Here is a 12,043-nt window from a genome sequence, read left to right on the forward strand (position 1 = left end):
TTCACTTGCAAATAGCAATCGAAACATTATTTTTGGAGCACCGTCAATCTATTCATTAATCGGTAAGGATCAATTTATTATAAGTCGATATTCGTTAAATCTTTTCATTTTTCATCAATTTTTGACTAATTGAATCGTTCAAGATTTTTTCTTCATTATCATTTGTTGTAAATTATAGAAGTTTGATTTCATAAAACAGCGAAAAATGCCGTGCACTTGTACTGATGTCTTTAAGATATTTTTTTCAATTATTTTACCACCATTAGGCGTTTTTTGTGAACGTGGATGTGGGGCCGATCTTCTCATCAATATTGCTTTAACAATACTTGGTTATATACCGGGTATTATACATGCAATTTATATTATTTGCAAATATTAGCCTTTTCTAAGTTGATTATAATTTGAATAAAGAAAATATTTTATTTAACATATTGAAATTTTTTCGTTGTTATTCTTGATTAATTTTTAAATTCTGAATCATTCTGAAATATTTCGAAAATGATTCGGTATCAGCCAGATGGCGCATTTATATTCATTTTCATTTACATTGGTTTTCCAGCATTTTCTTTACGCCGCCTGGTAAAAACAACCATTTTTCGATTTTAATATCGCCTGACAAATCAAATATCGATTGGCATCAAATTTTTCTTCTTCGAAACAGTTGACGAATCTATTTTTTCGAGTTTGCCATTACACAATTATAAAACAACTGTTTTGAATACTAAAACTGTTTGTTTTATTCTTTTTACTCAAAACATAGATGATTCAATTGTATTGTCAATGACAGCGTTAAAAATATAAGAATTTAGAAACAAAGGTTATCTATAAATTTATTTTTTATGCCGTTTTATTTATATTAATATTGTATCCATACTAATTATATATCTATTAATTATCTATTGATAGTGATTTTCTTAAAGTTATTATCATCATCATTATTGATTTTTAGCTGTCAACTATTCACTTGTTTTGATTTTTAACATTGTCATAAAATTAGTAGGTGTTTTTTTATCATAATATTTGGTTCAAATTTCATTTGTTGCTAATTTTATGTTTTCTTCTCCAATCGATGCTGTGATTAGATTCCATATCCTTGAATAATTATTCAAGTTTCATTTAAACAACAAATGACCATGAAATTCTTCAATGTCATTGGTTGGTCTTTGTTTTTGTGCTTTGGTTTGTATGCATTTATTGTAAAAATTTCCAAAGTAATATTTATTATTTTTAGTTTTGGAATTGAGGTCATGTGAAGCTGATGACCAAAATCTTTGCGATCTGAATTCATCATTCAATTCAAATATCTTAAATTTGACTCAGTCCGATATTCGATATTTAAATGTGATCAATTTTAATTCAAATATTGCAAAACGGAATGAATGTATATGGATGATCGATTCATACACCGCTACTAAAACAATTGATCTCTCTCGTCTTGTATTGTCACCAAACGATAACTTCACAATTACAACTCTTGTTACGATAAAAAATGAAACGGAGCTCGTCACCATTTATGACAATCATAATATTACTCGTAAAAAATATTCATCTGGCCTTCTGCTTATTGATCGTTACAATAAATTCAACATTACTCTCAAATTGGATTCAAATGATAAAACATTCAAACGAGCATTTCAAATTATTTTATATTTGGATTATCCAGATGTTTATTTGATGAAAGATAGTGGATCATTAGCATTACCAATCAATCAAGATTTAGCATCAGCTATAACAAATGAATTCATTCTAAAACCAAGTCCTCAATATTCTGAACGATTGATCATGCTAACATTTGGCGAAAAGCCAGCTGTAAACTTCAGTATGGACGGAAAACAATATGATTCAACTAATCTCCCCGAAATTTATATGGGTAAAATTGATGGTATCCGTTTTAACTTGAAAGAATTCAAAGTCAATCCGAATAAACCAATCGTAATCAATTATTGGCTTGTAACGGCAAGTTGTAGTAAAGAAATTGAATTAGATGGTAAAAATTCATCTGCTTCGATTATTTATCCGGACGAACAAGATCGTCAAAATCAATTGTTAACATCAATGGTTTGTGCGCAAATATTCAGTAACAAAGATGGCAAATTTTATCAGTTAATGATCACCGACGAGACTACTATCTTACCGAATCCAGCCGATCTAATAACCATATATAACTTACCAAAAATAGAAGTTATACAAACAATTCAATCTTTATTCATTCCTTTGATCAAAACCATCAATACATTCTTGGAATATGAAAAAATTCTGGTCATCTATGAATCACCATATGCAAATTCGACCATTAATCATACGGTTCCGATCAAATTGGCATTAACTAATAACATGTCATTCATATTGGATAGTGTTTCCTCTAAACAACAGATCAATATTCAAAAAACAAATCAAGAAATGAAATTCATCTACAATTTTTATTCTTCGCTTGGTGAAAATTTGATAGTTAACATTGATCCTCAAGATAAACTTGATGATAATAAGATGAAGATTGCCATCTATGACACGGATATTTATGGTCCAAAAATAAAACCATTAGTATTTTTTGATCAATTCAATGTTTTACCATCAGCGATAGCTGTGAATAAAGCCGAAATGCGTATTGAAATCTGGGGTGTATTGTCAAATATCCAATTCACAATTAAACATGTAAACGATAATGATTGTCAATCCGTTTCCAGTTATAATCCAAATTTTCAAGTTTCAAGTAACCGTAATTGTTCATGGCTCATAACCCGTAATGATTCTAACATCGAAAATACGGTATTAAGTACGAATTCTTTGGTTTTACCTGAAGGTTCATCGTTAATTGTAACACGTTTAGCTGCAAAAAGTTCAACACAAACTTTTAAAGGTCAAATACATGAATCATATCTTGCCGATTTTGTCATGTCATCTTCGCAGGATTATTTGGTGGAATTTATTGTCAATGAACGCAATAAAAATAACGATACTAATATTTTTATAGTAAAAAAGGCTTCTCTCTTAAATTTCAACAAAATTAGCATTGATGATCAACATAAATTTTCATTCAAATCTATAAATTATCCAGGATTTTATCCGATCGGATTTGAACAGCATTTACCATTTTTAAACATGTATAATCAAACTGTTCTGATTACGGTCAATGATATTCATTTATATGGTATGTTGAGTTTAGACCTTAATTCTTGCTTAATTATCATAACCGTTTTAGATCAACATTGGCTGTTCCTCAACGGAAATAAATTGAACGAGAATTTGACTTGTGAAACCGATCTAAGAAGTTTACCAGATTATTTTACCCAGTCATTATTGGCCGTTTCTTTCAATACAATAGATTCTCAACTTTTTGGTCATTCCGACCGAGGGTTCGACATTGAATTGAATTATTTTGGTTGCGGTGGTATCATTGATTTGAGTGTGGAAAAATCACTCAAATTCAATTCAAGTGCATCGTATAATCATTCAAATCCAATTTGTATCTGGCAAATCAAGGATTCAAAATCCAAACAGCATCTAAATGAAACTATATTGAATTTTAACATTTCATTGACAGGTGACACTGATAAATTCACAATTTATGATTCAATTAGTCTTAGAAATTCAAGCATACATCTAGCATTATGCAATGAAACTAATGGCAACTGTTTAAATGCGAAAAATATGAAAGGACAATATCAAAGTTCGATTGGAACCGCTTTCGTTGTTTATGATTTTACAAAATCAATGGCAACAAAAAAAAATTTTTCATTTGAAATGAACATTGAATCTTCCAGTAAGTGTGAATCAAGTAATCGGATAAATTTTTATTAGTTTTTATCTGTCATTATGAATTCTATAGAATGCACGAATACTAAATATAATTTAAGTATTTGTTCGAACGGTGAACGATGTATAACAGAATTGATGTCATGTAATGGCCAGAATGATTGTGGTGATTGGTCAGATGAACTTCATTGTAACAGTACATTTATCCCTCCCAAACCAAATGGTGGAGGAGGTGGTTCTTCTGGAGGTATGTTTTTTTTGAAATGAATTTGTTTGTTTGTTTGTGTTTTCAAGTCTTGTCGGCTTTGGCTTTAAAAAAATTAACCTGTTGCGTTATTTGTTTTATTTATTTTCTAAAATTTCCAAACATTTTTTCTCAACCTAATATTTTTTTTATCCCACTAAACCATTCACCCTTTCGATTGTTAATTAATATGACCAACAATTTATAGTCAGCTGGACTATTGCCATTTTGGTTCTAATGCCTATTAGTGCAATTTTCGCTATATTTGGATACATTTATTGCCGACCATTCATAATGAGATCTATTTCTTCTGGATCATATATGCGATTGAGTGATTCAATATAAATTCAATCGAAGAATTTTTTTTTTTGCACTAACCATTTATCATCTTGTAAGCATGTTATAATTCCATTTCTTTCTTTTTTCAAGTTGATCCAAGCCAAGCCAAATGACAGACTCATCTAATATCATAATCAATGTCATTTTTAAATCTAATCTCCACAATTTAACTTTTTTAAATTACAGTAAGCGTTTGGGTTGTTATATTCATTTTGATGCCTTTGGGTGCTATACTTGGTATAGTTGGCTACCTCTATCTGCCACGATTACTGATGAATGTACGTCATGGTCGATATTCGGAATTTCGTTCTGATATGTCTGAAGTATCATAATTCATTTTTCATACAATCAAGTGTATTCCCTTCAATATACAAACCAAAATATAAAAGTGTACACAAACACAAATAATCAATGATAAAATATTAATATCTATACTTTCATGTTTGAATTCATTTCATTATCGGGAAATAAATTCTTTTTTTTATTGTTTGCTTACAATTGTGATGATGACAATTTCAAAAATTGATTGATTTTTCCAGAAAATATCATTCATTCTTAATCAGGCACGTTTAAATAGATATTTTTAAAAATGATAATTTGATTCATCTAATCGGACACGGCGAAATGAATAATTGATAGAACTTAGAATTAATCACGATAATTTGATTATTGTCATCAATTTGTTTTGAGAAATATAGTAATAATTTGTCTAGTCGTTGATAATTGTATTCAATTGTGTTACGTCGTATTTCAACACAAAGCTATTATCCGATAGATATAAAAGGCAGGATGATTCTTTCGTGATGATTATCATTTAGATTTGCATTACATAGAATAACATCTAAAAAATATAACTATGAAATTCATCATAATCGCTTCATTTTTTGGTAAGTTATAATTTTTTTAAAATTAAATGAATTTTCAAGAATTTTTTCCTAAAATTGCATTTTTTGTTCTTGGAGTGGCCAATATTATTGAAGCAAATAATGGGGAAAATCAGCGAACGCTGGAATCACCTTGCTTGTCACCACTTGGATTAGGAGGAGTTGGGTTGAATTTGCCAGGACTTGAAGCAGGACTTAATGGTTTAGGTCTTCAGGGACTCGGAGCTGGTTTGCCAGGACTTGGTGGTTTAGGTCTTCCGGGAGTCGGAGCTGGTTTGCCAGGACTTGGTGGTTTAGGTCTTCCGGGAGTCGGAGCTGGTTTGCCAGGACTTAATGGTTTAGGTCTTCAGGGACTCGGAGCTGGTTTGCCAGGACTTAATGGTTTAGGTCTTCCGGGAGTCGGAGCTGGTTTGCCAGGACTTAATGGTTTAGGTCTTCCGGGACTCGGAGCTGGTTTGCCAGGACTTAATGGTTTAGGTCTTCCGGGAGTCGGAGCTGGTTTGCCAGGATTCGTGGATCCAACACTTCCAATTTTTCGAAAAGACCAACAACAGGCAGCCACAACAAAATAGGCTAATAAAAGCCAAAACTGATTATTATAACCTTATGTGAGAAGATAACATTAAATCATCATGACGATTGATTATATTTTGTTTGTTTGTTGACGACAAATAATAAATAAAAACTGTTTCAGACTCAATTTTTTGCCGGCTGGGATATTTGATTTCTGCACTGGATTATATGAATGGACGGGGAAGAATTAATTAAAGTTGAAATCCCACATGTTTATTATTGATATCATGATGATCTATGCCTGATAAAAATACAATGACAACTGATATCAAATCGAGATCTTGTGCTTGTAAAGGTATTCGGACATGCTTACAATGTGAAAATTATCAATTACCTAAATCAAGTGGTCAAAATCTTTGGAATACAAAAACCTATGTTTATTGTTGGCGATGTGGTAATCGGGCTTACGCTTCAACATTTTTTGATAAACATGTGGAAGATCATGAAAAAAATAACGAATTCGATGATGTACCTATGATTCAGATTGATGGTGTATTCTTACAAACTGATGTAATAACTGATGATGAAGAAGTTCAACTTATCAAACAAATTGATTCATTCGATTGGGTAGATTCACAATCAGGCCGCCGTAAACAAGATTTTGGACCGAAAATTAATTTCAAAAAACAAAAAATCAACTTCACACCATTCACAGGATTACCGAAACTTGATGTTGAAATATTGAATCTATAATTCGTCGTGAACGTTTAACATCACATAACGATTGGCATCGATTTTCATCGCTTCCATTTGATCAGTATTCAGATCATACTATATTGAATCGTTTTTACCCAATCGAAATTTGTCATCTGGAATATTGGTATGAAAAAATATATTTGAAAGTTTGTTTATAAAATTGTCTTTAATTTCTAAATAGTCCAGAACGTGGATCATCAATCGATCCACATTTTGATGATAATTGGATTTGGGGTGACCGTTTGGTAACATTGAATCTTGCCTCGACAGCAGTCATAACATTGACATTTCCAGAGTTATCATCAGTACCAGAATATTGTATTCGCATTGCATGTCCAAAAAAATCGCTTTTGGTTCTTTATGGTGATGCAAGATATAAATTTCATCATTCGATTCACAGATCCGACATAAATCATCGACGATTGGCTATTACATTTCGTGAATTAGCCTATTCATTTTTTCAACAATCATATTTAAACAAAGATAAAAGATATTTACTTATTCATGATGAATTTATTAATCGTTCAAAAAAAATGATAACTAAATAAATAAAAATATAATATAAAATCACAATACAGATAATGAAATTTCAGCACAAACAAATGCAAGGATATATGATTAAAATACTTTGAGTTCAATGACATATTGGATATCTTTTTTTCATGCTAAAAACCACAATCTTCAAAATCATCTGTATATCCGTTATCGCCTTGTAGGCTGTATTTTTGTTTAATTTTTTGAAATTCATCATCATCATCGTCATCGTCGTCAACATTGTCATCATCTTCACCGAAATAATCGTCATCATCATCAACAAGTGAATCAATATCTTGTGCCGATGTTGAAAGTTTTTTTGGTGGTATTTTTATTTTTGTATCATTAACATCATTATGACCATTATCTTCGACGGAAATATGTTGAATTTCGATAACTTCATCTTTCCGCTTGATCGTTGACTCAGATACTTGATCATTGTTATCTGTTTTTTGGGTGATGTTTTTTTGAGACTTCTGAGTCGCTGGAACTTTGGCATAGGAGTGATATAATGACACCAAATGTGCAGTGTCTTCCTTATCGGATTGAGAATCGACAACTTCGTTAGTGTTGGATTGATTCATCACAACTGCTATACCACCAGTGCCGGGTTTCGATTGAGAACTTGCATCCGATTCTTCATTGAATAATTCTTTGAGGTTAAGATTTGAATTTAATTGGATAGATTTGGCCTTAGCAGCAGCTTTGACAGCTTCGCTAGCACTGTTAGCTGCTGACGTTTCAACTTTGTCCGTTTTTCGTCGTTTTTTCTTCTGTAAAATAGACAGGAAAATATTTTTTAAAAAGTGATAAAATTTAAAATAGTGAATTTACCGTTTTCCCATTCTGTTCTTTTTCATTTTCATCTTGTGATTCTTGCTGTTTTCTTTTTAATAATTCTTGTGCTTCTTTTTCCAAAAATTCTCGATTTAACATTGTCCATTCCATTTGTCGTTGACTAATCTCGGTTTGACCATCAATAATATAGGCGCTAATTTCATCATCATCGATATCTTCATCAAGATCCTTGTCTAATAGGTCTTGATATTCGTTTGCTTCATTCTGAATCGCTTCACGCCTCAAAAGGCCAAGACTTTTAGCTGAAGGCCTTAGGTCAGCCCAATATTCAATCTCTTCTTTGGATGGATTGCCATGATCTTCGAAATGCATTTCTTGAGACATTTTTGTTATATTACCATCGATTGATAGAATATTATGATCAATTATAGTCTCCTGAATAATGGAAGTTTCATCATCTTTTAGTTTTTCTCCATCATCTTGAGATGTAAATATATCTTTTAGAAACTTAGCATACAGTCCACGTAATTTGACTCTAGATTCTTTCAAATGTTCTTCTATGATATTCTGATATTTTTCGGCCTTTTTCAAATTAGCTTCGATATCATCATTCAAGGTTGCGGATCTTTTAAAGGCTGGAGGATCTTCTCCTTCACCGAGATCGTTCAACATAAATTCCTCATACGTTAATAAACTTGCTGGCGTTTCAATAAATTCGTCAATTCGTTTACGTATGGTTGATTCACAAACTTTAGCAATTGATATGATATCTTTAAAGGAACATCGAACATTATTGATACGGGCCGCGACGAGTACAGCAGCTGCACATACACCCGAAGGTCTACGGCCAAAATGAATCCAATCACGTTTCATTCGTTGTACGATTCTATTGGCAGTTTCACGAATGGACAACGCTGAACGTTTTACCTGTGATAAAGTTCTATCGCCTTTTATCAAGTTCAATTAGAGATTTTTCATCAATAAAATATTTACAACTAACCGAGATTGAGCATATCAACGAATCGAACAATATATTCACATGGATCGACTGTTTGTATATTAAAATGTAATAAACGAATAATTTGAAAATAATAACGGCCAATATCATAGACATTGGCTTCAGCCACATCGCTTATATCCAATAAGATTACATTAGCACCTTCAGTTCGAACAGCAATATAAAGACATGCGGCTAATACGACATTCAGACGTCGACCGTTCATATACTTTTTAATTAATAATTGATGATAAAATCCGCTTGATATCTGTGCAAATGATTCACTAATATATAATTTGTCGCAATATCGACGTAGAATTGTTTTAGCATTATCCACAGATGCTAGACATTGTCCATGACTTGAAAATTTACTATATGCAATAAATTTAAAAAAAATAAGATTATTCAATCACCATTCCAACAAAAACATACCTGTTGACGAATCCCTTTTCAACACTATAAGTGGATCCAATAGCCAAATATCGGCCACGATCATCTTCACGATATTGAACCTCATCGGTAAAAGCACCTAATTCAAAACATTCACCACAACCGGTACAAAACATACCAGACATTTTCTTATCATGAACAACTTCACCTTTGTTACAAAGATAACAAATTGTTGCAGACATTTTTTGAAGATTGTTTAATTTTAAATCTAAAAAAAAAGATAAAAATTTAAAAACTCATGGCAAAATTGGCCAATATAAATGAAATAAAATTGGTGCGTGCAAATTAATTTATTGCATAACACAATAAACATAGTGTCATTCGTAAAGAATGTTATGAGATTTAATTTTGATTTTGAATCACCAGAGGACACTATATAACTGATTACATGACATGAAATCTGATAATTGATGAAGTGGCAATTGATAATAGATTATCCTTTGTATTTTAGTTTTATTCCAGAATTTTTGAGGAAAGTATAAAATTCTTGAAACATTTACAGCCGTAATCCTAGATCGAATTTCAATTTATAACTGCCACATTAATCGATATGAATCTGTCAACGCAGAATGAAATGGCCAATAGTGAACAATTGGATGATCCAGATCGAAAAGTGACAAGTGCGTAATTTTGTTTTTTTTTAACGAAAGAAATTAATTAATCATTCTTGTTAATCATTACCATTGACGACATATTAACAGAATGTCATTGTTTGCCCAAGAGATTTTTATTAGTAATAATGGGTTTTTTCGGATATAATATTCTTTATATGCTTCGTGTGAATCTATCTGTTGCAATTGTATCGATGGTGAATCATAATAATGGTCGACCCAATCCACCATTAATACAAGGGAAATAGCAATGAATCTAATTCCATAGCTATTATGAACGTGATAATTGATAAAAATGATAAATTTGATTGGGATGAAAACATTCAGGCACTGATTTTGAGTAGCTTTTTTGCCGGTTATGTTGTAACACAATTTCCCGGTGGAAGATTAGCTGATATATTTGGTTCAAAATGGCTTTTTGGCTTAGGCATTATGGCTACATCAATTTTGACCATAATTAGCCCGTTTGCAGCTCGAATACATTATACAGTATTTATTGGTTGTCGTGTATTGGAAGGGTTATTCGAAGTAATAATTTTGTTGACTTTAATTTTTCAAAATAATAAGGAATTCAAAATTATTCGATTCTTTTTTATTCAATTTAGGGACTAGCATATCCCAGTATGCATTCAATGTTTGCAAAATGGATTCCATTATATGAAAGAAGCCGAATGTCAACATTTATGTATTCAGGATCCCAGATAGGAACCGTACTGACAATGCCTGTTGCTGCATTATTATGTGATTCAGAATTTTTTGGCGGTTGGCCATCAGTATTTTATGTTTTTGGATCCATTGGATTAATTTGGTCGGCAATCTGGTTCATGACAGTTCATGAAACGCCGGAAATCCATCCAACCATTCAACGAGAAGAGCTAGATATGATCATAGCCAACCGAAATAATGATCTGACAGGAAAAGTAAATTTATGTTCTAGTTGATTTGTGATCACTATAATAGTCATTAATTATTTTTATGAATATAAAAGAAACGGAAAATGCCATGGCGATCAATTGCTACATCGGTTCCCTTATGGGCATTGATTATAGCACATTTCGGACAAAATTGGGGATTCTATACATTTTTAACACAATTGCCACGTTATTTCCAAAATGTTTTACATTTTGATATCAAAAAAGTAAGTTTGAAATTGCATTCAGATATTTTCATTTAATTCGATTGAATTTTTATTTCTTTAGAACGGACTTTATTCATCATTACCATATTTATGTCAAGCAATTGTTGGCTGTATGGCTGGATATATATGTGATAAACTTTATGCTAGCCAATCATTCAGATTAGGAACATTGAGAAAAACGGCTAATACATTGGCATTTATGGGACCAACAATTTGTTTATTATTATTGATACAAATAGGTAATAATGATCCAAAATGGTGTATTATATTATTCACAATGGCATTGGGTATGAATGGAATGTTTCTCGCTGGTTATCATGTAACACATGTAGATATGTCACCAACATATGCTAGTACATTGATGGGTATTACAAATTGTTTCGCAAATTTGGCCGGTATATTTGCACCATACGTTGTTGGAATCATATTAACAAATGTTCAAATCGAACAACAACAACAACAATCATCATTATTATCGAACGATGGATGGAATCAAGTATTCTATGTATCATGTATTATTTATACATTATCGGCTCTAATATTTATGTTATTCGGTTCTAATGAACGACAAATATGGGACAAAAACATACCTGATAATGATAATGATGATATTTGAGATTGTCAATAATTATGTTGTGATGGAAAACACATTCTTTAATTCATTTATAAATGTTGTATAACGAAAAAAAAATTAACCAAAGCTTATTATTATTATTATCAAAAACTTCATAAATGATGGAATGAATAAAAAAAGAATTAGAAAAATATATTGACATCCGTTAAGAATTTAAAAAAAACAATCAGTTTATATTTGTATAAGCTCATTTGGCCATATTGATATCTAATTGTCAATGATTGTGTGATTTTGAATACTAACTAGAAACAATCTAATCATCAAAGTGAAGAATTTTGAAAATGCGATTAATTCTTTTGAACATTTTAAAAAATGACACATTAACATATCATGAGTCAATGAGTTTGATGGTTTTTCGCCATCTTTTGGTTAGTTTTCGAATTTCATAATTT

The 12,043-nt window shown here is 31.3% G+C and overlaps 5 protein-coding genes across 7 annotated transcripts; 4 read left to right on the plus strand and 1 right to left on the minus strand.

Annotated features, from left to right (window-relative positions):
- Nucleotides 1-587: 587 nt before the first annotated feature.
- On the plus strand, nucleotides 588-4,834 carry LOC142645156 (uncharacterized). Of its 2 annotated transcripts, none has more exons than XM_075820712.1 (7): nucleotides 588-817; nucleotides 907-996; nucleotides 1,083-1,179; nucleotides 1,232-3,148; nucleotides 3,200-3,760; nucleotides 3,827-4,000; nucleotides 4,206-4,511. In XM_075820712.1, the coding sequence occupies exons 3-7, from the start codon at nucleotides 1,128-1,130 to the stop codon at nucleotides 4,340-4,342; spliced, it is 2,841 nt and encodes a 946-aa protein (XP_075676827.1). In that variant the 5' UTR covers nucleotides 588-817; nucleotides 907-996; nucleotides 1,083-1,127; the 3' UTR covers nucleotides 4,343-4,511. The 2 variants fall into 2 exon arrangements, with proteins under 2 accessions (XP_075676827.1, XP_075676826.1); XM_075820711.1 differs by lacking the exon at nucleotides 4,206-4,511 and adding an exon at nucleotides 4,523-4,834 and having other exon boundaries at nucleotides 595-817.
- A 257-nt stretch (nucleotides 4,835-5,091) lies between these two features.
- Nucleotides 5,092-5,920, plus strand: LOC113792697 (uncharacterized). The gene is made up of 2 exons (XM_075820714.1): nucleotides 5,092-5,214; nucleotides 5,281-5,920. Exons 1-2 carry the CDS (start codon nucleotides 5,193-5,195, stop codon nucleotides 5,790-5,792), a joined length of 534 nt encoding a protein of 177 aa, XP_075676829.1. The 5' UTR covers nucleotides 5,092-5,192; the 3' UTR covers nucleotides 5,793-5,920.
- Nucleotides 5,600-11,739, minus strand: Brf (Brf RNA polymerase III subunit). 2 transcript variants are annotated; one of them, XM_027342594.2, is made up of 5 exons: nucleotides 11,608-11,739; nucleotides 9,251-9,416; nucleotides 8,822-9,189; nucleotides 7,858-8,768; nucleotides 5,600-7,796 (listed from the first exon to the last, which is right to left on the minus strand). In XM_027342594.2, the coding sequence occupies exons 2-5, from the start codon at nucleotides 9,391-9,393 to the stop codon at nucleotides 7,155-7,157; spliced, it is 2,064 nt and encodes a 687-aa protein (XP_027198395.2). In that variant the 5' UTR covers nucleotides 9,394-9,416; nucleotides 11,608-11,739; the 3' UTR covers nucleotides 5,600-7,154. The 2 variants fall into 2 exon arrangements, with proteins under 2 accessions (XP_027198395.2, XP_027198387.2); XM_027342586.2 differs by lacking the exon at nucleotides 11,608-11,739 and having other exon boundaries at nucleotides 9,251-9,535.
- On the plus strand, nucleotides 6,031-7,130 carry LOC113792686 (alpha-ketoglutarate-dependent dioxygenase alkB homolog 4). The gene is given in 3 exon segments (XM_027342605.2): nucleotides 6,031-6,477; nucleotides 6,480-6,613; nucleotides 6,671-7,130. Coding segments are annotated over 3 exon segments (948 nt in total). The 3' UTR covers nucleotides 7,038-7,130.
- On the plus strand, nucleotides 9,616-11,933 carry LOC113793899 (putative inorganic phosphate cotransporter). The gene is made up of 5 exons (XM_075820713.1): nucleotides 9,616-9,888; nucleotides 9,970-10,407; nucleotides 10,485-10,799; nucleotides 10,868-11,017; nucleotides 11,079-11,933. Exons 2-5 carry the CDS (start codon nucleotides 10,153-10,155, stop codon nucleotides 11,631-11,633), a joined length of 1,275 nt encoding a protein of 424 aa, XP_075676828.1. The 5' UTR covers nucleotides 9,616-9,888; nucleotides 9,970-10,152; the 3' UTR covers nucleotides 11,634-11,933.
- The last annotated feature ends 110 nt before the right edge of the window (nucleotides 11,934-12,043 follow it).

This window comes from Dermatophagoides pteronyssinus, unplaced genomic scaffold, assembly GCF_027571235.1.
Source record: "Dermatophagoides pteronyssinus isolate colony J.1.1.1.1 unplaced genomic scaffold, Derpt_VIB-CSIC_2022.12 sq0007, whole genome shotgun sequence".
In the NCBI taxonomy this organism is placed as follows: domain Eukaryota; kingdom Metazoa; phylum Arthropoda; class Arachnida; order Sarcoptiformes; family Pyroglyphidae; genus Dermatophagoides; species Dermatophagoides pteronyssinus.